Source organism: Corvus cornix, chromosome 26 (genome assembly GCF_000738735.6).
Source record: "Corvus cornix cornix isolate S_Up_H32 chromosome 26, ASM73873v5, whole genome shotgun sequence".
In the NCBI taxonomy this organism is placed as follows: domain Eukaryota; kingdom Metazoa; phylum Chordata; class Aves; order Passeriformes; family Corvidae; genus Corvus; species Corvus cornix.
The window spans coordinates 540,553-568,040 of NC_046354.1; the positions used below are offsets into that span (position 1 = coordinate 540,553).

The window sequence follows — 27,488 nt, forward strand, 5'->3', positions numbered from 1 at the left end:
ATGATTCAATGCACATCAGCAGCAGAGCAGTAGAAACCACGAGCCTGATGTGCCAGAGCAACTCAAGTAATTTAAAGTGCAAACTAAACCCTCCCCTTTGGTGCAAGCCTCTGCTCTCAGGTGTCCCACAGACAAGCAAAGGGAACAGACTGATTTACACTGGTCTTTCCCCTCCTTAAATTGCCATTTTAATTAACTTTTCAGTCTTTAACCATACTAATGCTTGTGACTTGTGCATTGACAGGAGAAGTAGAATCACATCTCATAGCAGCAAACAGAGTTTTGCAAATGAACCTAATCCTTTCAGAGCTTTCAGCACATGAACACACATTTTCTTGCTGGCCAGTGGTTCATTTTCATACCTGAATTCTCAAGCAGCTCAGAATCATGGTAGGAAATTTCATGCTGCACAAAGCTGCTTATCAGCATCAAAAGAAATGAATTAAGATGGTTGGGAGAGGGAAAAAAAGAACATTTTTCAAGTAATGCTTATGTTCCATTAAAGGAGCATAGGAGGTGGGTTTGCTTTTTAACTTCAGGAGAAACTGTTCCCCCTTTCCTGGCCCCTTTGAAGTGCATCCGAGTCTCAAAAGCTGTGTAGGAATAACTTAGCTGTTTGTACATAAAGAACTGCCAGGGAAAGTTTATAGCAGTAATCACCAGCTCCTCCAGAATCCTCAGCAAAGGAACATTAATAAACATTAAAGAGGAGCGTGAGCTCGGCATCTTTCTAATTAAGAGTGGAAGAGCCTGGCAGATGAGGTCAGTCCCCAGATGGGGTTGAAGGGCAGTGTAAGCATGAGAGAACAAATTCAACGTAAAGGTCATCTATATGGATTAAATGATCTGAACAGTCAATTCCAGAGCCATCTTCTGCAATTAATATTTAATTAAAAATAGAAACACTATAAAGTTTAGCTTTTAACCAGCAAAATTATTTCATGTCCCATAAAACCTTTAAATACAAGGCCGTGCATCCCTTCTCTCTCCCTATACAAAGCAGGCTGCTGTGGCTGTGAGTCACTCAGAAAGGGCATTCCAAGGGCAGACAGCCTTTGCACCTTTAAAACACTTGAAATCTGTTTCTAGTGACCAGAGACAGCATTTAACACCTGAAGGGTTTTATCCTTTTCATTCAACTGAGAATTAAATGCAATTTCTAATCAAATATTCATCCAAATACATAATGAATTTAAAGGACTGGATTAACCCACGGTCAGCAGCAATTCCATGTTTCAGAGGAGAAGGGGGTGCAGAAGAGGCACTTGAGGATGGTTCAAGTGCAATCTGCTGATCTCCAGACCCAGAAGGATCCGAGCCCGGCACCTCCCGACCCCGCTGCCCTCAGCTCCTCTCCCCAGGAGCTGTAAAACAGCTCAGAACCAGCAGTTCCTAAAGAACCAATGGCATCTTTTCACTTTGCTTTGCATATCTCTCTGGACCTCTCCTGAAAGTGCCTCCGGCGTTTGTTTAGTGTGATTCGAAATGTTCTGTCTCCTCTGACTTTGCTGCCCCAGAACTAGGCCACCAAGAAGTCACCAGAGGAATGTTTGTTCTTCAGCACTCGAGTCCTTTGTAACCTACTTCTGAGTGTTTAACCTACACCACCACAAAGCAGCTGGAAAAGGAGTTTCAGACTCATCATGTGAATTCTCACGTTTGGAGAATGCAAGAAAGAATCACGTTGTTTCTACAAGTCCTTTCCCTGGGCTGAAGTTGGAGAAATTTAGGTCTGGTTCCCAACTCTGTCACTGATTTTCCAAAGGCTCACACTCTCCACGCTTCAGTGCCCTGGGAGTGGAGATAATACTGACTTGTTTTCATATGAGCTGGAGATATTTTCCACAGTGCTATGAAAATAAGAAGTAATCCAGTTCAAAGACTTGTTTTTGCTTCCCTCAAAGTCAACTGTAAAATTCCCTCCACTTCAGTAGTGCAGGATCAATGGTTTTTTCTTTAAATGTTTGATAGAGCTTCCCTTTATTCTTGGGACTTGGGGTCCTACTGTTTATTTTTACTTATTACATGAGATTTGTCATTGTTTTCAATGGTACAGAGGTGTAAGTGAAAATCTCCACGGGTCTGATTGCCTGCAGCTCTCTTCCTCCCTCACTGCTTTTAAACAACATTCCTGGGAGCCGTGACCTGCCCCAGTCAGATTTTCTGGTTCACCCACAGCTTTGCTCAGGGAAATTTCTCAGAGGAGTCACTCCAGTGGTTATTCCCTGGCTTTGGAAAGCTGCTGTTAAACCTCTCTGAACCCACAGCTGTAGCCTGGGTAATCCTCCGTGGAAGGAGGCAGAACCCTCAACACTCACGGGAGCATCCATCCATCCATCAGGAAGAGAGAGCAGGCAGGGAAAGGCAATCAGCTTTCGTGAGGTTCTAATAAGGCAGCACAATTCATCTCTTCACTTCTTACCCAGCCCCTGCTGCATATATAAATTAAATTAGCAGTCATATGTGTGTGTGTATATATATATGTATGTATATATATATATATATATATATATACACACACACATACAGATATATGAAATATCCCAACCTGAATGACTCTTCTAACATGGAGATAGAAGGCAAGAGATAAAACTGTTGAAAATCTCAGAAAGCAACACATCCTCCATCATTCCTCCTGTGACCCAGGGATGATTCCCATGCAATCACATGCATGTAAAAAAATCCCTTTTGAAGTATCTCATATTTTGTTACTAATTCTGGTTTGCAAACAACTGCCTGGTGTTAGTGTTGAAATATGTCAGAGCTGTTAAATGCTTGTATAAATAATAAATGGGAGGGCTTGTACTAAGACTAAGGTCTCTCTGCATCAAGACATAGACAGTGTTATGTTTTATTAATAACGATTTGAAAACCACAGTGAAGTGGGGAAATGGCTCGGTGCCAGGATTTTAAACCCCTGGTTCACAACCAAGCACAGCCCAGAGGGTCACGGTTCTAAGTCTGTGGCACTGACTTTACCAGAACACTTAGACTTGCACAGACAGATTTAACACCTGCAGTTATCTTTGGTGGAGCTCGTTGTTCTTCTGCCCAACGTTGTAATGATGGACAGGCCTAGGACTGGTGGAGAATCCAGTGCTGCTGAGAGAAGCAGGGCGATGGTCAGTCTGTAATCACTGCCCGGAACACCCAGAACACCTTGCAGTGCTGTGCTTTTCCAGACACCAAAAACATCTTTCTATGAATCCCAGAATCACAGAATTGTTCAGGTTGGAAATGACCTCCAAGACCATCAAGTCCAAACTTTGACCGAACATCAGCTTGTCACCAGCCCAGAGCACTGAGTGCCACGTCCAGGCATTCCTCTCCTCCTGTCCCTGTTCCCTGGGAGCAGAGCCCAACATCCCCAGCTGCCCCCTCCTGTCAGGGAGTTGTGCAGAGCCACAAGGTCCCCCCTGAGCCTCTATTCCCCTTAAAAACAGGAAAAGGGGAAAATATTTTTTTTTTAATCTTTTCTATGTCTAGCTTTGTTCATTCACAAGGTTTGTTCTCTGCATGATCTTTACGCCCTGAACCACTTCCCTGAGGTCCTGTCCTTCGGGAGAAGGTGCAATCCCTCCCTGGGAAGCAGCACCACGATGATGCCAACCCCTCTGCTGGGGCTTTGCACCTTCACCAGGTCGTTGGCCTGACCTGACACCCCTGTCCCAACTCAATATTCTTGTTCTGCAGAACTGAGCAAGACTTCTGCCTCTAAAATATCAACTTTTCCATTATACCTCTAGGACAGCTGTAAGAATCATCCTCTGATTTCTATCCATGGGTAATTGTGCTACAATTATGGAAAAAAATATTGTGTCATGGAAGTGTGTACAGTGGTTATTTCTGCAGAAATAGCCTCGTGCATTTCTAAAAAAGCGTTTTCCAACCCCTTTGCGTACAATAGGCAGTGACAGACGGAGGCCGATTTACATAAAATGACACAAGCATCAAGTTCTTTTCAAGTCAGCCAAAGATTCCAAAATAGCAAAGCAGAAAGCGCTCAGCGCGGGGATGGGCGCGTTACCCTCCGACTTCCCTGCCGAGGGTTGTGCTTCCTTGACTTCTGCTCCTCAGAAATGACTCGTCGGAGCACATAGCCCTGCACAGATGGGCTTCAGGAGCAATCAAATTCTTTCAAACAAGAGCTACAGCCTAATCACTTAAAACACCAGGACTTGGGTACAACTTTTTTTCCTTTTTTGTTCAACTTCAGAATTCAAAGATTCCCTCCCATACAACAAATCTGCAGCAGAGCAGCTGAAGGAGCAGATTTTACAGTTTAGGCAGGTTCTGGGGATTGTCCTGCCATCCTGCCCTGCCCAGAAGGGCATCTTCACATCCATGGTCACAGTGCTGGAGAGCCACAAGGACAAAACTGCAGCAGGGTGAGCTCCTGCGTGTTCAGAGCCAGGCAGCAGCACCCAACACACAACAAACCCTCCTCAGCATGCACTGCACTGAAATATGTAACCACAAATAATATATGGCATCGACTTACAGCAACTCCAAGGCCAAAAACTTGAGCACTGCTCCAGATATGTCCCCTCCTTTTGTAAATCTGAACACCGTCCTGTGGCTGTGAAATAGTGACTGCCAGATAACTCATGAATATAAATACACTTTGAAAATTGCCCAGCTGAAGGCCAGCCCTTACTCAGCCACAGAGTTTGTTACGTGTGAAAAATCACTGAAAGTCAAACTAATCCATTTACTTGCCCGGAGGACCTTACAGGAATCTACCTCTGAAACAGCAGTGAACTAATACCTTATGAATATTAAAGAACTCCCCAAACAACCTCTTCTGCCCCTGGTGTAAACTGGAGAAGTGAAACACCAAAGCAGCCTCCAAGGAATGAAATTTTTTGACAGTTTACTTAGATAGAAAACTGATCTTTGTTAAGCTGCACCTAATGCTGAAATACCAGCAAGTCCAAAGGCAGAGAACATCACACTGGCATGCAAAAAAAAAAAAAACCCTGAAAAAAAAACCTTACAGAGATCTGAGCTTGGTCCAACATCCCCCCATGCCTGCCCTTCAGTGGAGCTCAGTCAGGTAAGACCCAGAGCCTGTGCTCCACCTGAATCCCAGCACACACACTGGCGTTCCAAAGGGAAACTGCAGGGAACTGTGGAAGGGCTCTGGGCACTGGACAATCTCTGAGCTGGGGACGAGGTCGGTCTCTGTGTGGCTCCAGCAGCTGCTCCCAAGTCCCCGAGGCCCTGGCCAAGCTCCTCACTCAGCACTGGCTGCATCTTCATCCCCAGAGGCTCCAGCGGGGCCAAGGGCAGTTCCTGCTGGGCATGGGGGGCTCGTGCAGACCCTGCTGCCCCAGAGGGACCCCAGCACCCCTGGCTGTTGGAGCTCCTGACACCCCAGGGCTGGCAGGATAAATCCACACACATTTGGTTTGCATCCCAGCCAAACAGATGGCTTGGGAGGACTGAGGGGATATTAAATTAAGCTAAGGTGAACCTTCTGGGAAAATTCAAAGGAACTTAATTGCAGAGTATTTGCTTTTACCTATTTCTCCCTTTTTATTTGGCAAATACTTATGAGCAAACTCTGTGTTTAATGAGGAAGAAAGCACTGATGAAAAGATACATATTTTTTTTAGCATCTTTAATCTGAATTCCTGCTGGTGCTGCACATTTTCCCACTAGAATGCTTCCAGGTGATGAGGTTACCCTGCAATTTTTTACTGATTACACCTCAGACTAAATCAGATACAGGAGATAGATGTATAGATATATACATATGTATGGATGAAAACTCCCGGATAAACACAAAATGTTGAGCTCAGCAAACACAGCCCTAATCCCTCTGCAATTTGAGAGTGCAAGTGTTGTGTATCATATGCAATGTACACAGATTTATTGCAGACCAGAGAGAGGAGCCTTGCTCTCAGTGGCATTGATCACTTGACATCCTTGCTCTGACTCTAAACTTGTCCCGGGTACATGGAGGTGTCATTCCCAGCCGGACTGGGAACAGAATCCAGGCTCTCTCCCTGACCCAGCTCTGCTAACAGATGATGTTCTGAACAGGGAACTGCTCAGTCACCTTGAGCCATGTGGGGCTGGGGAGGAGCAGCCCCTCCTGGGCACCGGAGTGTCCTGGGCAGGGGCTGCCAAATAATTCTCTTACTGGGAGCTGGAGCTACCATCTGCAGGCTTCTGCTTTAAATCCAAACAGGAATTCATTTAAATCTTGGTGCAGACTAAAAGTTACCCTCTCCTGACAGGGAACTGGTTGTGTGAGAAACACATCTCAGGATTCTGTGCAAGCCATGAACAGCCAGGTAACCACAGCAGCTGATATCAGCATTGATAAATATAGACACTTCTTATATAAGAAGGGACATTCAGGTCACTGATTTTTTAGGAAGATGTTCTCATTGATTTCCAACAGGAAATTCTGATCTTACATATTGTATAAAATGGCATTTTGATATTATTAATGCCATGCACTGAATAATATGAATGCTTAATCTAAGTGTAAATAATGATTATGAAAGCAGTGAGTGGACACTGCCAGTGCAAAGAGCAGAGTCCCTTAGATAAAGAGCAGGAGGAAACGCTGGGATTAGGGGAAGGAAAGGATCGCTCCTCGCTCTTAGGTGAGAGAGGAAGAGAAAAGAGCTGCTTAGGCTGCCCAAGGTCACATAAAGGGCCACAAGTCACATCCCTCAGAGCCTCTCGCTTTGCCACCTGCAGGTGACGCCTCCAGGGCTCCTGTACCAATAAATCTCCAGGCAGAAGGAGAGAGGAAGGAATGGGAAGCTGCCTTGGGGCTAAATCCCCTACTAGAAATGACAAATGAAGGACAAACATGTAAAGTTTATCAACGAAATAAATCTTAAAACAAAAGGATTTGGGAGCACTGTCGTGATCTCAGTGCTTACATCAAGCACAAGCTGTGCATATCTTCACATTACAGTTACTGGTAGGAAAACATAAACTGGATTACCGGGGCTTAGTGCTTAAGCAGTCTGTTCCACCAGCAAGGCAAGGAACTTTGGCTGTTCTGGTATTACAGATGAGATTTAGACAGGACAGAGAAAAGACAAGGATCAGTCTGTTTTCCTGCTCAAAGCACAACGATTATACTCAATAAATAAAATTAAAATCAAAAACCTTCCCAGCTCATACTCATAAATCCGAGCAAGGCTGGAGGTACGTGAGCTCTGTGAAGCCATCCAGAGTTTTACCCTCATTTTCCTGACACAGCATCAAACCTGCCACTCTCACTGACAGGCAGGGAAGTTTTACCTCAGTTTTCAGGGGACAGAGTTGCTATATGAGATAAAATTTTTAAGCACAATGATGGGAATAAGGCTGATTTCACTGGGAAAACTCTGGTTCCATTAAAACCTAAACCCACCCATTCATTTCAACAATAAATTATTTAATTTAAAAAATATAAACAACAAGAAAGCTTCGCTCCCAACAGAGCAGCAGTGGCAGTCGGGATGCACCGCCCGGGTTCCTGCAGCAGCCAGAACCAAGCACAGGGGATCATAAAGGTTGGAAAGGACGTCCAAATCCAACCTTTTAGGAACAAACAGCTGTAGCTGCTCAAATGTTTGGCTCAACCCCCCATATGGGATGACTTTTAAGGCCCCTTCCAACCGAAACCATTCTGGGATTCTATCCTGAACTTTGGCAGCTCCGCAGTTTAGGGAAGGACATCTTGTTGTCTGTCCTCTTGCCTGTCTTCCTCAAAATGAGGCAAAGGTGATTCCCCTAAGAACTGGTGAAATGTGAGGTATTATCCAGTGCTAGATCAAAAATGTCTTCTAAAAAAAGAGGGTTTAGACTGGCAGGGGGTTAAGTGCCCCTGGGATACAAAAGGCACAAAATGTGCTGAAATCAGAGGAAATCCGTGGACTGAATCCAGCAGCTTAAAGCTCAGCCACTGATTTTACTAAATCAGGAGGAGGGAGAAATCTGGTTTGTTTCCCATTTATTCCCATTAGTCTCTTCTCGCAGGTAAGAAGCCACAGGACAAGAGGAAATGGCCTCAAGTTGTGCCAGGAGAGGTTCAGGTTGGGCATTAGGAGAACTTTCCTCATGGGAAGGGTTGTCAAGCACTGGCACAGCTGCCCAGGGCAGTGGGGGGGTCACCATGCCTGGATGTGGCTCTGGAGGATGAGGGTTAGTGGCCAACACGGGGGTGGTGCTGGCTGGTGGTTGCACTGGGTGATCTTAAAGGTCTTTTCCAACCTTAACGATTCCATGATTCCGTTCAAGACCTGTAATAAAACCCCCAAACATCCAAAGAAACGAATCTCTGGCACTCAGCTCTCCCTCACCTGATTCCCTGGCCAGCCAGGGAGGGACTGTTTGTGACTTGTGTCACTCTGTGGGGCTCTTAGAGCTGTCACAAACCTGCAGGGAGAAGGGACAGGAGCCCCCATGCCCGTCACTGCATAAATCCCTGACAGATGCAGGAGGTGAAGCTGCACAGCTTGTGCAGGACACACTGCCAGGCACCTGGATCCTGGCATCCCTCCCTTCTCTATAGCAAAGGCAAGAAGAAAAATGCCTGCTGCAGACCTGGGCTCCTGGCTGTTTGTTTTAGGGGTTTTATGTTCTGCTTTGACTTGGGTTTTGTTGGCTTGTTTATTCCGAAATCACCTTGGGAAATGAGGCTGCTGCACATCACTCCCATAGATAAATTCCAATAAAGGTGTCTGGGTGGTTTGTACCTGCAGGGAGGATGGGGAATCAGCAATTGCAAGAGAATGAAATCACAGCCAAGTGTTTTATGGAGGCATCAAGGCAGACTCAGCACTCTGAGTGTCGCATCTACAGGGAAAAGCTCAACTTCCCAAGGTGCATAAATAGCAACAGGAAGGAAAGGATATCTCAGGAATGCTCACCTTCCTCCTGGGAGATCTGAGAGAAAGTAAAGACTGGGGGGGAAAGGGGAAATTCTTCACAGCAGACATGGGAAAGAAGTAACAGACGATGGTTTAAATCTCATATTGTGCAAGTAATGATGAAAAATCTTCTAGGACAGGAAGGGAATTAGAAAATAAAACCTGGTGACAGGGAAGCTGTGAATTTCCCAACTGTACAAGCAGTGATGGGAAGGGCCAGGCAGGGGATTTAGGATCAGATAAAAGATTTACTGGTGGAAGCTGCAAAATGGTAATTTCACTGTGTAGTTGTGGCACCAGAAAACAAACCAGGCAACTGAGTGATTTGTTTTTTCTGAAATACTTATGAATGTGCATAAAAATCTGGCTGCTCAAATGTAAAACTACAAAGAAAAGGACCTGAGGTATCTAGAGAGACAAGACGCATCATTCAGCTTGGTCCCGAGATGCAGATCTCAAGTGATTTATTCTTATAATCTGCTCCTATTCATGCAATACTCAAACACTCTTAGAGAAACAAAGCGGGGTTTGATTTTGGTGATTGTCCCTTCGTGTACTAATTATTTTTATTAGCAAGTTAATTTTCCACACAAGCTGTCTGCTTTCTCATCTGGGAGAAACACATTTGTAAAGCCAGAAGTTCCAAACCAACTTTGTGAGCATTACCCGAGGAAAGGAGCATCGAGCTCGTTGTGAAACCCTGCAGGGAACAGCCAGAGCAGGTGAGGGGCTGGAGGAGGCAGGGCAGGAGCACGGGGGCACACGGGGCACCCCCTGGCACAGCCCTGGCACAGCCCTGGCACAGCCCTGGCAGCCCAGCAGAGGCTCTGGGGCTGCTGGAGGGAGTCCAAAGAGACGCTCAGAGCTCTGGGACCCCGTCCCTGTTCCCAGCCCCGTGTGGGTTTGCACTGAGAACTGGCCAGTGCTGCTGGCTTCTCAAACTGCACAAAAGGGAATTTTACACTCTGGCAAACTGCCAACCCGGATTCTGGAGGAGGGAAAGAGCGGAAAACAAGTTTTGACTGGTAACATTTAAGGTGACACTATCCATCACTGGCAAACTTCAACAACTCCGGTTAATTTTTGCTGAGAATGATAAAACACTCCAACGAAGAAGAAATAACAGGGACTTTCAGGCAGGGCTATTTTTCTTCTTGATTTTCTTTCTATTTGAAAGAAAAATCCTGTTAAATCTGAGGTGGTTTTAATCAAATACAGACAAAGGAAATTGAACTATTCACAAACCAGCCTCTATTTTCAATTGGGTTCTGTTACTTTCACTTTAAAAGTTTGTGGTTTCAATTGTTTCCTAACAAAAATGCAAAACGTTTCAAGCGAAATTGACATTTGTGAGCATAGCCCTTTAGTCCATCTTTGAAAAAACTCTGAAATTGAATAAAATATTCAACCAGCTCTAGACTCAGAACACTTCCCTGGAGGCGTCGAGCTGGCAGCATGTAGGTGAATGTTATTTTTTACTCAGAAAAATTATCTGTGTGTTATTAACACCTGCTTAGAAGAACCAATGGAGAAGATGTTCTAAAGTACAGATAAAGTGGGTCCGAGCCTGAACTCCTGGGACTGCAGGGGAGGAGGGCCAAGCATCGAGAGGCAGTGAAGGTGTCAGAGGGTTGGTGACTTCCAGGAGGTCACTTTGAGGCTCTTGGTCACTGTTGTGGAGGGGACGGACTCTGCCTTTCCTCGCTTCCCACCTTTGCACCGGAAAGCAGCGGGTGGGAGCCTGAGCCTGCTCCATCCTGGCACACAGAAAAGCCCACAATGCTTGGGCTGGGAGGGACCTCCGGGACCATCCCATCCCACCCCTGCCAAGGCAGGGACACCTCCCACTGTCCCAGGGCACTCCAAGCCCTGAAAAAAAGATTCTCTGATCTGGCTGCCCCGCACTTATCAGAATGAACGTCCTATGGCAGCGTGGTGTTTAAAGCTCACCTTCTTTTAATAAAAAAGATAAAAGAGATAAAAGAGGAAAGAGTGGATAGCCTAAGGAACAGCTGTTTGTTTTCACTGTCTTCTGTGACAACCTTTGCTGCCCTGCACTAAGTAGGTTTGCAGAAGGCATCTGGATTTCTCAGGGATTTATTATTTATTTTTGTATTCTGCTATACATGAAATGAGGGGCAGAAAATTGATTTCAAGGCTTCCAAAAATTCAAATTTTATTCATAGAAAAGAAAGCAGAAGGAGCAGAGCTATGAGGAAGGAATGCTGAAGTCACCTGGCTTTTAATAAAATCTGTAGTTAACCAGCCACACGTGCTCCTTACATCCCAGGAAGAGATGAGAATGGAATTGGGAGGGATGGGATGATGGTTCTGCAGCCATAACACAGCCCTTGTGCAGCACAGGTTTGCACCTGCTCTGAGATGAAGCATTAATATTTATTTAAATGAGACCGTTCAGGAGGAGTCATTAAGCGCCTCACCCGAGGTAGAACAAAGCCTGCCCACGCCAGCGCCAGGAGGCTCCTGCATTGCAGAGGGAACACCCTGGGTGACCTCAGAGTTTAACACGCCCTGGGTGCCACCTCCCAGGTTCTCACGGGGTCTCTCTCAGTCCGTGCCTCTGCTGCAGCCAACCCTGGCCTGGCTGACGCGAGCCAAAACCAGATTTTGGGATCTACAGAGTATCTATGGCCAGATTTGCAAAATTAAATAGGTGTGTAAAGATGCAAATAGCATTAGGCCTGCACCAGTGCTCCAGTGATCCCTCTTACGAGCTCAATTAACTTCGTAAATCGAGCCCTGCCCCATTGTGATTCTGCTCAGGTGAGGCTGAGATGGAGCAAAGCCAGAGGAGCAGTGGCCAGGCTGGAAGGACAGAGCCCAGCAGGATGTGCCCAACGGGAGCCTACAGGACACATGGAGAGGGGATTTTTACAAGAGCATGAAGTGAGAGAACAAAGGGGAATGGCTCCCACTGCCAGAGGGCAGGGTCAGATGGGATTTTGGAAGAGATTCCTCTCTGTGAGGGTGGGCAGGCCCTGGCACAGGGTGCCCAGAGCAGCTGGGGCTGCCCCTGGATCCCTGGCAGTGCCCAAGGCCAGGCTGGACATTGGGGCTTGGAGCAGCCTGGGACAGTGGGAGGTGTCCCTGCCATGGCAGGGGTGGCACTGGGTGGTCCCTTCCAACCCAAACCCTTCTGGGATTCCATGAAACCATTGAAACACAACATGACCAGTCTTCACTTCCCCCTGGTTCTGCTTTGCTTAAAGAAAAGGCCCAGAAACTGGACACAGACTGTCCCTGCCCAGCCCCTCACTGGAGCTTGTGAGCTCTAAAGGAGAGATCCAGAACCCTGAGTGCTTCCCCGACCCCCAACACACCTCTGCAACATTTGCAATGTTATTTGGGATTTGACTGAAGGGCAACGAAGCCAACTCCTTCCAAATCTTCCTGATCTCAGTAATACCCTGGACACACAGAGTCAGCCCACAAGGACCCGGCCCATGTTTGAATTTCTGGATTGACATTTGGCCCATTATTAATGGGATTTGTCCCTTACATTTCCAGACCGGAACAGTCTGCACTTGAATAGCTCCTGCAGAGCTTAACTGCACCACGAGCATTTGGATGCTCCTGCAATCCCTCCTATCACTGGAAAATGGCTTTTATTTACAATGCAGGCCTGATCCAAGTAAATTCACAATTCCTTTTATCTGTCACTGTCTGATGACAAACGTGACATTATTGGGATCACTTTCCCTTGGAAGGGACAGAAGTAAATATTCAGGGAATAAGAAGACCTTGGATTGCATTTTACATCTCAGGAAAGGGAAACTTTAATCAGCTCTGTCCCAAACTAACCGGAATTTTCTTGACACTGCCCACTATGCAGTGAGTTTCCAATATCATCATTTAAAGAAATCCTGGTGGAGGGAACTGGTCAGGGACAGAGAGACGAAGATTTTGTCCCTCTCTGATCAACCCCCCAGAAAGGCTGCAGAAACCTGACACAAGATCTGGGCATTATGTGGCATTTCTCTGCATAACAATTGCATTTCTTGTCTCTCTATATATTCTATATTCAGCTTCCAGTGCATCTTCTGGCCGGTACAGAGAAGCCTGGGGTGTGGAATACTCTGTTACAAATGCTCCATTACAACTCATTCCCTTTTCTTCCAGTCACTTCTTCAACTTCTTTGAAACTGCTTCCAAGTTCAACTTTTCTAGAGTCTGAGGCTTTCAAAAAGCCAATTCTTAAAAAGCTAATTAGTTCCCCATAGGCTTTTTTTTTTTTTGACTCAGTAAATATTTCTGGGATTGCTTTTTGTATAATCACTGTTAGCAACTCATTAAAATGCACAGTATGTGGATCATTTGGAATGTGACATGGCTCAGCATGGACACTCAAGCTGCTTAAAAAGACAGAAAAGAAAAAGATGAGGATAAAAAGAAAGCAAAACCCCAGCATTTCCTTTAAGCTGACACCACAGTTAAGGATTTAAGACAGGGCAGGGAGCCTTCAGCCCTGCTATTCGGTGAAAAGTCTAATTGCTCAATGCACTGCCTGCCCTCTCCAGCCTCTATGTTCTCCAAAAAGTTCCTTTTACAGAGAGTTAAGATGCTAAAAAAAATGGATTCTGTGAGCAGGTAATTGTGTACGGTTTTCACTCCGAGTAATATGAGGATTCTTCTTGAATTAATAATGAATGAAGTAATTTTAAAGGCCTTTAGTGTATGCAGCCAGAAATAAATAATGCTTTAATCTGGGACATTTTATTTTCCATTAAAACAAACACTTTTTAAAGAGTGGGCATTACTGAGCAGCACTCAGTCACTCACATGCCAGATGCCTGAATCAGATGGACAATAATACTCAGGACATTTTCTTAATATTTCAATCATGTTCTTCATGCTTGATGGAAAACAGGAAGGTTGAAAGTATTACTTGGGGTCACAACGAGAAATTCCAGCTGAAGGGCTGCCAAGCTGCTGCTGCCTGGAATCCCAGGATGGTCGGGGTGGGGAGGGCCCTTCCTGTGCTCCTTACCCCGGGCTGGGAGAGAAGAGACCCCAGAGCTGGCCCTGCAGCCTGACCCGCACTGACCTGGGGTAAAACAGAGAAATGAACCCAAAGATCAGCCCCCGGTGCCTCCTCCCAGCCCTGCCCCAGCTCCGGGCCAGGGGCCAGAGAGGACCCCGGGTGGTGACGGCCCCGTACCCCCCAAGGGCCAATTCCCATGAACGGATTTGAGTCTTAGCGCCCACATCAGAACTTAAATTAACTTAAATATTGACCGAGAAGAACTTGCTGTCAGGCTCAGGGTGAACAGCTCCAATTACCAAGGAAACAGGAGTGCTTGAAAATAGTATCACACTCTCACCCTTACTGGGAAAAACCCCACGGCGTGGAGAGGGTGGGCTTTTGTCAGCAAAGAGTCAAAGAGACTCTTTTTTTGCTCATGTATGACAATAAATCCCCACTGCTATGATAAACTAGGGAGCTTTTTCTGCAGGGATAATGGTGAGTTGAGGGGCTAAACAGTCCCTTGTTGTGAACATTTCTGCATTTTTCAGTTGTGCTGACAATGGATTCCCCTCAAGCACGAGGCTGCCGCAGAGACCCGCAGGTGCCCACGCTGCTCTGAGCACCTGCCCAACCAAAAATGCTGTTAAATTCAGCAGGCTGATAAAAAAACCCAAACAAAAAAATCTTAGAGAGCTTTTCCTGATACATCTATCGCTGCTGAAACTGAGATCTGAGGATCAAAATCTTAGATGACATGAAGCAAAAAAAGCCTGAGATTACTTTTTGCCAGATCTATCAGCTTTGCAAGAACTAAAGGGAATAGAGCTTCCTCTGAAAAGCTGAATTTATAAACATCAGGAATAACCTCCACACTTAACTGCCTTTTAAGATTGGAGGTATTTTCTCCAAAGTGAAATTCAGCTTTTCTTATATTGATTCTACATTGAAGTAAATTCCACTTTTTCTCTGAATAACTGTTAAATCAACAGTTTAGAATTCCTTTTTTTTTTCCTGTTAAAAAATATCCAGTGCTTTAACAAGTTTCATGGAAAAACCTGAGCTATCATAAAAAAGGACAACATCTGTTTTCCTTCCATGAGTTGGGTATGATGCAGTAAAATGCTATTTGTGATAAGAATTGCCCTGCAAACACTCCTGAGCTATACCGGGGTGGGATACTCCAGATTTCAGCCCCCACCTTTGTCACCTGCCCTGGTGACAGTGATGGCTGAGGATCAGGGCAGGTGGCAGCACCCAGCACCGAGGGAGAGCAAGCAGGACATCTCCAACACTCTCTCTGGAAATGTGTTTGTGGCAGGGCTGAAATGCAACAATTCCCCACTCAGAGGAGGGAATTTCCAGCAGCATTTGGAGGGGAAAGGGAGGGGAGCGATGCCAGTGCATCAGCTGGGGGGAGCCAAATGCAGAGGACAAACATCCACCTTGGTACTTCCCAAAAGCCTCTTTGGTTTAGCACATCACCATCCTCACGGTGAACAGGAACTAGGGACGTGCTGCTAATTGAGAGCTGAAACAATGAGCTGGACTGGGACCACTGGGTGAGCTGGGACAGGCTCCCCATTCGCTCTGAAAAATTCCTGTCAGCTACAGCAAAGAAAGGCTTCAGCAGCTGACACACGTTTGAAAAGGATGGAGAGCAAAGAAAGCACGGACAGAGTCTCAGCTTTGTGCAAGTCCCAATCTAATCCCAGAACCTGAGTCAGGGATGACAGAGGCAGCGTGGAGAGAGGGATTAGGGAGAGGCATTAACTGAGGATATGCAGAGAGGCTCCTCTCAGCCCTCCTGTGACTGAAGCACGAGATAAAGTTGTTATGTCTCCATGAAGAAAACCATTCCCATCCTGCCGTGGCTCCAGTCCAGCCTGCAGGACTTTGGGAATCAACATCCACGGTCATCCCATCTCCCAATGAAACAGGACTGTGAGGGCACAGGTCTCCTTGCAGGGAGAAGGATTCTCACACTCCCATTGTAATCCCTTTTTCAAAGGTCTCTAATAATATTTCTTCCCCTGCTCCGTTTAATGAATGGTAATAGGGAACACTTGATTAGAAGCCTTTCATCATTTTAGGACTAGGGGCTTTAGCTTTCTGACCTACTTTCCTTGCCAATGAAATTCCATTTTTAGCTTCGACTCAAGGTCTGAATGTTACCCAAATTCAGACCATCTGTTTTAACTGCCTACAGGCTGAGGAGCTGATCCAAGCCAGGAGGAATAGATGGAACCAGTGTGTTCATATATTAAGTATTCTCCACCCTTTGTGTATTAAATAACCTGCTTAGTTGGTTCCCAACTCCACACAAATATTCCTGTTTCCTTGGGCAGTACCTGCCGTTGTTGTGAGGAATATTCCTGCCACCAGTTGCTCTCAGGTCACCTCTCCTGTACAACTGGAGGAATGAGCAACCTACAACCGACTCCCAGTTCACCTTATCCCTTTGTTTGGCTCTGGTGAGGGTTGGTCCAGGCTACCCTGGGAAATTCATCAGGGAATAACCCTCCTCTCTTCCTTCCTAATTCTCACCATTATAGAAGCAGCAGAACTTGCATCTCCTCAGAGGACAATTTTAGATACATCTCAGCCCTTTCATCACACAAAACTCAGTAAGAAAAATGAATTTGTGAAACAGAACAATATCGAAAAGGCAACTTTACCTGGAAAATCCCCACTAGACAACTGCTGACCACAGCTTTACTAAAAATCAAAGTGAATCCAAGTGCTGAAGATAAGCTGCTGCTGCTAGAGCTGATAGGCATCTCCAGCCCTCATCCCTCACAGCTTGGCTGAGGGATGGAATTGCAGCAGAATTTCTAGAGCATCCATGAAAACATTACCAAATGAATTATGCCAGGGAAAAAGAAAACAGTAGTGTGAAACCATGCCAGATCTCACAGTTGAATACCCAGCTGGGGAACTGCCCAGCTCCAAACAAGGCAGAAAATAAGTATATTTAATGTAAAAGAATCCTAGCATGAAATAGGCTCTGTACTTCCCCGGCCACGGCTGATTTACTGTTCAAGGCTGTCATTTGACAGCCTGTTTGCAGATTCTCTTGCTTCAAAGGCATCGTGGCTCTGTTTACAGCTCAGCCTTGCAGGAGGCACCAGGAGCCCTCATGGCCCCAACCCAAACCCGTCTGTGCTTCTGTGATTGTACAAAACCCAACTGGACACCCCTGGAGACATTCGAGGTCGAGTGGACGGGGCTCTGATCAACCTGATGCAGTTGAAAATGTCCCTGCTCACAGCAGGGGGTTGGAATAAATGGCCTTTAAAAGGTCCCCTCCAACCCAAAGCACTCCCTGAGTCGGAGGCAGAGCAGCCCAGGGGAGCAGCACCTCGCGGTGCTCCAGGGCTGTGGCTTTTGGGGGCTCATTCCAGCAGGGCAGATGAGGAGTGGTGAATTAAACCCTAAACAAAAGATCCAAGTACCCCAGCCCCCTTGCCACAGCTGTTAATTCCCTGCTCTTTCATCATGTGCAAAACCCAGAGAGGAATGAGCAATATTCGCTTTTGTTTCCGCTGGATCATTGGAAGTGACACGATCATTATTTCACCGGGGGTTCAAAGCAACATCAGCAAGATTACCTTGGACTTGCACCCTTGAGATGGAGGGGCAGGAGCTCCTCGGAGCTGTCACGTGCAATATTCACACTCGGGCAATGCCACTGAAACCTTCTAGCTGAATTTTAGCCATTTTCCTCTCCTTTGTGCGAATCACAACATTGCTGAGTGAATTACTTGGAGCATAAAAAAGGACGTCTTGCACCTGGAAGTCTACATGCTAATTCCATGCTTTATTCCAGCTCTTTCATGCAAAAGGCTTTCAAAATCATGGTCTATTGTACAGTACATAATGTTATTATTCTGTCCTTATTGTTCTAAAAGCAGACGCTTCCAGGCTGGAGCAAAATCTTCTTTTGAGTCTCCTGTGCCGGGCAAAAAGTTAGAGAGATAAAGCAGCTCCCAAAGAGCTGTTAATGCCCATGTGAGGCAGAAATACTAAATCAGGGGAGAGCATTGTTTCTGTTCCCAGCTCCAGGAGACATTTCAGCTTTCCCTGGGTGTGAAAACCACACAGTTTTGCACCACTGGGCAGCCAATGTCCCCTGACCACTTAAACACTGCGACAAGAAAAAGCACAGCCTGACTGTGGCATGAATGAGCCACTGTCCCCACGTTCCTGTGCTGGCCCTGGGACTGCACCCAGACCACCAGGGACACCTGGACTCTCTGGGGGGCTGCTCCGAGGGGCCTGAACACCCCCTGAGCCAGGGGAGGAGGGCTGGAGCTGATGTTCTGCCCAAAGACAGCTCTGGTGGTGAGAAGGAAGGTGGTGTCCCCCCACCCCAGAACTGTTGGAATGAGCCCAGAGGAGGCCACTAAAGTTGATCACCAATCCTATGGAGCTGGGCTGGGAGAGCTGGGAGAGCTCACCTGGAGGAGAGAAGGCTCCAGGGAGACCTCAGAGCCCCTTCCAGTGCCTAAAGAAACCCATGGAGACAACAGCTCCACGGTAATGGCAATTTATAACCAGAACCCCCTCCCCAGCTCTGTGCCTCATCCAGGATGAAAAGTTGGCCCAATAAAAAGGCTGCTGGAAAAGAGCATCCTCTGCAAAGCTGTTCCATTGCCACCACAGAGCTGTCACCGTACCTCCTGATGTCCCTATCCCGTAAGATCTTCCAGCTACTTTACTCCAGCTCCCTGTTCCCGGGGCTGTGGATGTTGCACAGAGATGCAGGATCATCAGAGATGCTGCGAGGGGTTATTTTTAGAGGGAGTCATTTGATGAGCTCTCTGGCACCTTATTTACTTCTGTCTCTAGCTGGGGACCTGAGCAATGTCCAGACACATGTGTGGCTAAAACCAGGGCTCGGGAGCAGCGACCTCTATTTGATAACACTTCTCTGCTGACAGGGAGAAAAACAACTGCACATTATGTTGTCAAGACTAATAGCTGCTCATTAGGGTGAGTGACATATGACCTCTTCTCTATCCAAAGAACACAGAAGTCACATGAGAAATTAAAAAAAGAACGTTGAAGCTCTGTGTGCAGTGCTTTCCAGTCTAGAGAGTGACCACTTAAAAGTCATTTTCTGATTTTTTTTTCCCCCTGCTTTGCCTGTTTAGGGATTTACTTGAAGTTTATGTTGTGTGTACAGTGAATCAGTCTCGGGGTTCACAGGGTTCCCTTGGGAGGAAATGGAATTGAGGGGACAGCAGGAGTAGAAAGGGGACACACCAAAGGTGTGCCACTGGAAACACGGGATACACCTGTGTGCAGGCTCTGGAATCGCTGCCGGTGCGCAGAGGGCACTGAAGGGATGTGGCAGCAAGGGCAGCTCCCCCTGACACTGGCACACCTTCCACAGGTGAGCTCATCTCACTGGCACAGCCAGGGAGCAGAGCAGGGAACCCTGGAATGTTTCAGGCTGGAAGGACCTCAAATCTCATCTGACTCCAGCCCTGCCTGGGGCAGGGACCCCTTCCACCAGGTGACCCTTCCACTGAATTCAGCAACTGCAGTCTGGTGCCACCTAAGTGGATTCCTGGCAAAATAAACGGGGGATGTATTTCCCTCCGGGATGCTGCCCTGGCCTCCCAGCCGGTGCAGATGAAGGAGGCTGCAGCCACGTGCAGGCTGTGGCACCCCAGATCCCCACACTGATAATTTGCATCATCAGTGTTGGCACTGCTCAGCGCGAGGGGTCACTGCTGGTGCTGGGGACAGTTGGAACAGGGGGCAGCTCCTGCTCTGAGGAACCCAGCACCCCCTTAACCAAGCAAAGAGCAAGGAATTAATTGCCATTTCCTCAGCGGGGAGCCGAGGTACAGAAAGTTACAATGATTTACTGGAGGTCACATTAAAAGCCCACGGAATTCACGGCCTCCTGTTGTGCTCGTGCAGCTCAAACACCCCGTTAGACCCGCTGAGTGTTAATCATTACCCAACTCCTCTATCTTCTCACTGCTCTAATGAGATTATCGATGAATTACTTAAAATGCACTTTCTGTAGAAGTTTTTTAGATGACAAGTTGCCTTTTACTAAACAAATTAATGGGGAAGTTGAGTTCTCTCATTCCAGTCTGGGGAAAAGAAGTTTTGGGATTGAAATGCCTAATTAGTACTAACTGAAATCCAATAGCTGAGTTTATTTGGCACTGTACCTGGTATAAATACGCCGTGGGGCCATTATGCTTGTGGTAGCATCAGGACAGAAATAGTCTCTCCAGCAATTAATATTGCAGTAGCTGTGGCTGTCAATAGAGGAGCAGAGCAATTGCAGCTTCAGAGGTTCATCCCAAGCCCTGTCAAAGTCAAAGGGAGGCCTCTCAATAAGTGCAAGACATGGAGCTCTAGCTGGGTTTGCCTCTGATAAACAAAGCTGAGCTATTCCCAAACCTCAGGGCTGACATTTCCACATCTCAGGTCAGCCCAGTGAGAAGATACCCCCAAGTGCCTGATGTCCAAGCCAGCAGACTCCCAGAGGGAGGAATCCAGGAGAATCCTCCACAGAGAGCTGCAGTAGATCAGAATCAGCGTTACCGGTTCCAGGTCTTGTCCCTGCTCCAGCCACTGCAGAGCTCTCATGGTAGTATCTCTCGCAAGAGTTGTGCAGATGAAGTTCTCCATCTCCCCACAAAATCCTTCCTGCTCCAAGGGTTTGATCTGTCCTGGTGGTGTTTTAAAGCACCTTCTCTCAAGTCCCAAGTAATGAGGTAACTCTCAGTCTGCATGTAAGAACAAAACTCCCTGAGACAGACTGTGAGCCAGACACTTATTATTATCCTTTCCACAAATGCACTGAAGGGCTTTCTCTCCATGCTCCAGGTCACTGAGATCATGTTTGAGGCATATGATTAATTTTCAGCCTTATTGTGTTAAGGGCCAGCAGGAGAAAAGAGAGAGTTTTATTTTTTTTAGACCAGTGTTAAATGAGGTAGAAGATCTTGTCACTTAGCAAGAGCTTTGAAATGATCTTTGCATAAAGCAGCAGCTAAAAACTCAGTAGACACGAAGAGCAATCTATTGATTTGAGGTATTCTGAGGGGTTTTGATGCAAGTGGAGGCAGGGGAAGGATTCTGCTTGGGATAAATAAGCCTTGGCTAATGGTGCCTGAAGCATTTAACATGCAAGGAGTCCTGCTTCTATTCAGCCCCTTGTAGCAACAAGTTCTTGCATGGGGACAAGAAGTTCAGTTGATAAAAAAGGTGTTTTGAAATACTTGTTTTTCCTCTTGGATGTAAATTATTCTTCGCTCAGCTCTATTCCCCTCAAAGCTCTTTGTTGGTCATAGACTGACATCAAAAGTAAAAATAAAGCCTCAGTTGTAATAAATCATTTCTCTTTTCAACATTTGCTGCACCAAGCACCAGAACACCCCAAATACCATCTGATAGCTCTAGATTTCAATTTTCGGTTTTCAGATTTTTTCCAGAGCACAGGGGCTCCAGCCCTCAGAGCATCTCCACAGTCTCCTCTGCACTTGCTCCAGCAGCTCCGTATGCTCTTTATGCAACACAAATTACAGCAGAAGATTCTTGGGTCCAACCCAATGCAGAGCTTTGTATGAGTATTTTTCAGCTGGTCTCATATCCCTGAGAATTCACCTTTTACTGAATGCACACTTTGAACAACCCCCAAATTTCTGACTGTGCAGATGGCCAGGAAACTGCTGGGCTTTGAAATGGAAGTGTAAATCAGTCCTCATTTGCACCTGGATACAAGGGAATGAGAATATATGAACCTGCTCCCCAGCAGACACAGAGTTTTAAGTTTGCTGGAGTTCACCTGCATGGAGAGGTGGGTACAGAAGGAGTGAGGATGTGACTTTAAGCACCCAGCAGCTGCCTGGAGCAGCGCTTCTGTTCTGCCACAAAGGTGCCTTTCTTAGGTTCAGCTCAGCTCCCAGCCTGGGCAGGGCGTCCGTGCTCAGCCCGGGGTGGCAGCACCACGAACTGTCCCTTGCCTGGCAGAGTTCTGAGCCTCAGTGCCCACCCTGCTTGCTGCTCAGGGAACCTGACAAGGCTTTTGGTCTGAAGGAGGGGCCTCCCTCTCTGTTTCTGCCCTGCAGTTATGGTGACATGGTGCCCAAGACGATTGCTGGGAAGATCTTTGGCTCCATCTGCTCGCTGAGCGGGGTGCTGGTCATCGCCCTGCCCGTGCCGGTCATCGTGTCCAACTTCAGCCGCATCTACCACCAGAACCAGCGGGCAGACAAGCGCAGGGCACAGAAGGTAAGTGTCCCCAGGGGCTCCTGGGGCACAGGGACACTGTGGGAACGAGCCTGGGGGCACCGTGTACCCTCACACCCTGAACAGGCACAGCTCAGTCCCGCACGCTCAGCTAATCCCCTCAAAACGATCCCCAAAACAAGTCCCACACCGTGTCCAAAACCTACCAATCCCCTCAAGGCTCTGGAAGAGGGACACAATAGACAAAACCCACCCACAGCACCAAACACAGCACAAACAACACAGAGGAAGTGCCCAAACTCGCAGCCTGCAACAGATGCTGATGTAAAGCCACTGCCCCAGAGCAAGGTGAGGGACTGAACTGCCAATGCTCCCCAAACAGAGCACCCACCCCTAAACAGAGCAAAATACACCACAGTAATTCCTGCTTGGCTTTTCTCCAGGACCTGGTCTGAAATCCACTGTTGCCAAATTTCAGCTGCAGAATCCCCCCCCAGGTGTTTTAGTGCTCTGATGGCATCCCACTCTGAGCCACATTTCACACCAGGTTAGTGTAGAAACTTCACGCACAACTGGATGGATCCTTGTATAAAATTTTCATATTACATGTCACAAAACGACACCCAGATAACAACTTATCTAATCACATTTCTATCACAAGGAAAATGAACTCATATGACCCTACAAAATTTCAACACTGGTCGACCCAAAGTCCAACCAAGACAATTTATACATCCTACCTTGGACAGAGAAGTGTGTTCCCATCAAATATGCACCACCTAAAGTCCTCATTCCTGCACACACTGTACTGCTGTATTTTCAGCATCAGAAGCAACAGGGCTGTTATTACTCACCTTTCCTGCATACTTGTCTGACACAAATATATATCTGTGTGCACATAAACCCTTAAATCGTCCCCAGGAGCTGTTTATCCTTCTGGCTGCTTCATTTCTTGTTGTCTCTCTGTAGTTTCAAATACACCCATCCAGCAACATGCACTTATCAGCACACATACCCCTCAAAGCTGTGACTGGAACACTGGGAATACACAAAAGCCCCTGGAAATGTGAAGGGGATTACAGAATATTCCAAATTCTGAACAGTTTTTGCCAGTAGAAGCTCACTGAGTCACTAAGAGAGTATAACAGATTTACTATATCTCTATTTCAATCTGCTAAATTACACCACAGCCAGAATCAGGTTTTTACAACAACTGCAAACTAAAGGCCTGAGGTTCTTTTTCTCCCTATGGAATGCTGTCTGCCAGATATTCAAGACTCAGGGGACCTGATGGAGAACAGTAGTAGGGAAATGTGCTATTTCTGCTTCAGGCAAGCATCTGGGCTGTGCCTACTTCTTGCATCTCAGGGAGCTGACAGCAGAGAGCTCAGATACAAGACCTACAAAACCACAGAATTTGGCAGTCAAAACACAAAAGGGGAGTAGCAGAGAGACAGAATCGTGCAGGAAGCAGCTGCAGCCTCGGCAAGTCACTGCTGGGTTTTGCAAATCCCTGCCTGAGGTTTGACACAGCACATGTGGAACAGGGGAGGTGTTTTGAGGGACAGTTGTTTATTTGATCAGTCACACAACACAACAGAGATAAAAGAAGTGTAAAGGTATCATAAAGTCCACTCTGTAGCATGCACTGTTCTGTCAGCAGCTGGCAGTGGGATCCAGTGTGGATCAGCACATTCATTTAGAGAATTTCAATCATTTGCAGAGTGAATTGTCTAAAGTGAGGCTGCACCCAGCATGAGGATTTGGGATTTCACTTGGGACAGAAGCAGGTGAGGTGTCAAAGCATGGGAAGGACAGAGATGCTCAGGGAGAGGTTTATGGGGATAGTGTCCAACAGCCCATTTCCAGAACTGACAACTTTGAGAGAAAGCCCTTGTTCTACTGAAACAGCACCAAAACAGAGACAGAACCTGCTCCACAGCCCAGCCCAGGCACAAAGAAATGGGCCAGACAAGATTTGGGCATAACCCTGGGTCACAATCAGAGAGGCCCCAGAGCTGGCTCCAGGTCCGTGCCCCGGGACAAGGCAGCCCCTCTCTCAAGGCAGCAAACCAATGTTTCTTCCTCTGATTCAGCTTTTCCCTTTATTCATTGGCCTGTGATCCACTTGGTGACAGGGAGAAGTCCCACCACCTTTGATGCCAATATGATTGATTGCAGCTTTTATAAAGGTTTGCTGTATTGACACACACAGTTTATAATTTCCCCCCATTTGAATTTCTAATTCCCTTGATATTGGTGGAATTTCTCAGTTAAGAAACTTTTCTCAAGTCAGAAGTGTGAGTAATTTTCACATGATCAGCACTGCATGAATGCTAAAAAGAAGGAAAGAGAGAGAAGCACATTAATGACAGTCCCTCCAGAGATGGTCAGGATGTACAAAGGGACATTAAGGATCTGCTTTGATACCACACTTGTTCCAGCACCATCCCACACTGAACTGAATCCCATCTTCAGAAACAGTTAAAACGCTGCCCCCATCTAGTTAAAGTTACAAAGACATTTGCATGGTTTTTTCAAGAAGGTTGGAAAAATCTCTTTGCTCTCTCGGCCCATGAATATGAAGAACCCACCAGCAGGAGCTCCTCACAGACAGAACTTGGGAGACGGCTCTGAATCAATGCAATGTCTTCCTTTAGCACACCACAAACTTAGTGAATTCTTTTTCTCTTTTAACTGAAGAGTAGTTTCTTGGGTACGTATTAGGATAAATGCTTTGGAAGTTCTGTTCAGTTCGAGAATCATAACTTTTATGATGTACAGGTAGATTTCAAGATAAGGCTATAGACCATATTAATTTTTTATATGAACTCCGACTGAGTTTTCCCAGTGACAAATAACAAAGGCAGAAGCACTGTACAAGCATCAGGCTGGCTGGATTGGCACTCACAGATTGGAAGGGTGGGGTGTGAGAGAAGCTGGACTCTCCAGCCCCATGGGGTTTCTGAGGGGCTGTACCCCAAAAACCCAGAAAACAGCCCAGCCCCCTGTGTCCCTCTGGCTCAGTCCTAGCTTTGTCTCTCAGCTGTTGAGGGGGCTCTGGTCTAGCAGAAAGAGGTATTTGAGTAACGTGAATCAAATACCAGGAGGTGGCTGTTACTCATCAGCATCTATTCTTCAGCTAACTGAGGAGAAATGTTCCTTAGAAAGAAAAAAAACCCAACAAACACAAAACCAAACTACCAGTGATCTAATCACTTTAAAGATAAATTATTCTTTGCCAAACCTGTACTGTGAGACAATTAATTACAAGGAGATCTGGCAAATCTTAATTCATTGTGCTGTGGCATCAGATTCTGTCCTCTGGCATGCAGCAAGGACCAGGTCAGTGTGAATGGAGGATGGATTGATCATTTGTGACAAGGTTCATTTTGGTAAAATTGTTGTGGTTTTTTTCCTTCCCCAACGACTTTTTTTTTCCTTTTTTGACTGATGTGCTAAGAATAGACCTTCCTGACTTTGAAACGCTGCTGTTCCTCAGTGAATGTCACAGCCTTGGATTTAAAAGAGAATGTGACACTTAAAAGGCTTGACAATAGAACGACTTTGTAATTCAGATGATGCTGGAGGAGCCCCTCTCGCTGTGTTCAGTTTGCAGCAAAGATGCACCACGGAGGAGAAGGAAACGAGGAGCTGGTGCTGGGTGGAGGACAACACCTCCCACTTCTCCACCCCAGCAAGAAAAGGCAGAGGCAGCTGCTGACAGCTCCTGAAATGCTGCTCCTTTAGCAGCAGTGGGGAAGGAGAACAGTTCATTGTTTGGAAGTTCGAGAAGGAGTGAGCAGAGTCCCAAGGCACAGAGCAGGGCAGCAGGGACAGGCAGGGCTGGAAGGCTGGGGGTGACACGGGGGGAACAGGAGAGCCCCCGAGGGCTAAAAGGTAGCAGGGTCATTCTAGATCTCAGCTTGGGGGAAAGCAAAGGTTCAAAGGGGGAGCCTCTCACAAAACGAGGTACACACAACATCGGGAAAATGTAAATGCTCAGATGCTGTGGGGAAAAAAGAAAAATCCAGGCCTGTTTGAAGTGCATTTGTCATTTAATGGTTAGATTTGCTAAATGAGCCGAGATGCTGGAATATCTGATAATCTCAGGGGGATTGGCATCGGCCTCAGTGCTGCATTTCACAGGGGCTGCACGGAAGCTGCCAACAAATATAAACCCTTGGTAATCACAGTGCTTGGTTTCAAGTCTGCAGTAAATGTGCTTTTGACAACTACAGCCTCTCAGCGTGTTCAATTCATTTCATTTATTATCTGGTGCCCTTTGACTCCCTGAGAACAAGCAATGTGCTGCAAAAGCCTTGAGACAGACTTCTCATTCCATTCTCCAGGCTGTAAGCTTCCAGGAGAGAACCAAACACAGATTTAGGCAAGGACTACCCAGGACAGAATAATTTTGTAGAGCTGCTCCCACATAAAACTCTAACATTGAGCTGAAAACTGTATCCCAGGCTATCAGAGAGCAGAGGGGATAAACGAGGTGAGGCAGGCAAGTGGACACATTGTCTGGGGATGAATTAAAGCACTCAGTCACAGAGCAATTCCAGCAGCAGAGAGGGACGCTGGGCGAGGGAGGAGCTGGAGCTTTCCCGATGGAAGTGCACGAGAGGCAGGGGACAGAGGGAGGTTGTTCCATCTCCTCGGGAGATGGTGGCACACAGGCAGCTCTGACTGCAGCTGAGGAAGAGGTAACTATGGAGATGCTTAAAAGGGGCTCCAGCCAAAAGGAAGGAAGAGCAAGGACACAAATGTCTGATTGTTCCTCAAGAGGCACGTTGGAAACAGCCTGCTCCAGAGCCTGGGGAAGCAGGGCGGCAGCAGCAGAGCGCACGGAGAGGGGAGCTGGTGCTGGGGAAAGGCTTAATTCTGGATTTGTGTCATCCCCATACCCATGAGGAAGGCGGCCCACACACCTGTCAATAACGAGGCCATTATAATAATTGATTTGCTACAAAGCAGGGGAGTCAGCTTTGAAGTGTTCTGTTTTTCAGCTGACACCCTAAATTTTGGAGGTGGGTTAGTGAACTTCAGAGTGTGGAAAAGAACGGCCAGAAAAAGTGACTGGAGCTGTCTAAGGAGAGCTCAGCAACAGAACATGACTCAGTTCCAGCAGGGGATGGGGTTGGGAACTTAAGGGGAGAGAGAAACAATAAGGTTAAAAACTGGAGCTGGCTGACATTTAAAGAACATGTTTTTTTCAACCAGAATGAATCTGTGTGGAATATGTTTTTGTTATTGTTGATATTTAACAGACTTTGACAGGGGAAAAAAAGCTTTTTTATTATTTTTTTAAAAAGACATTTCATTTTTGCTGGGCTAGATACCTCTTTCTCTGTCACATGCCTTAATGGAGTTCAGGGAAAAAAAAAAACCCA

The 27,488-nt window shown here is 46.6% G+C and overlaps 1 protein-coding gene across 6 annotated transcripts in view; it reads left to right on the forward strand.

Annotated features, from left to right (window-relative positions):
* KCND3 (potassium voltage-gated channel subfamily D member 3) overlaps positions 1–27,488 on the forward strand; it is a 113,065-nt gene that overhangs the window by 60,082 nt on the left and 25,495 nt on the right. For all 6 annotated transcript variants that reach the window (XM_039565223.1, XM_039565224.1, XM_010404299.4 and 3 more), the window contains exon 3: positions 21,972–22,134. In XM_039565223.1, the coding sequence (XP_039421157.1) occupies positions 21,972–22,134 (163 nt within the window). The remainder of the gene's footprint in view (positions 1–21,971; positions 22,135–27,488) is intronic.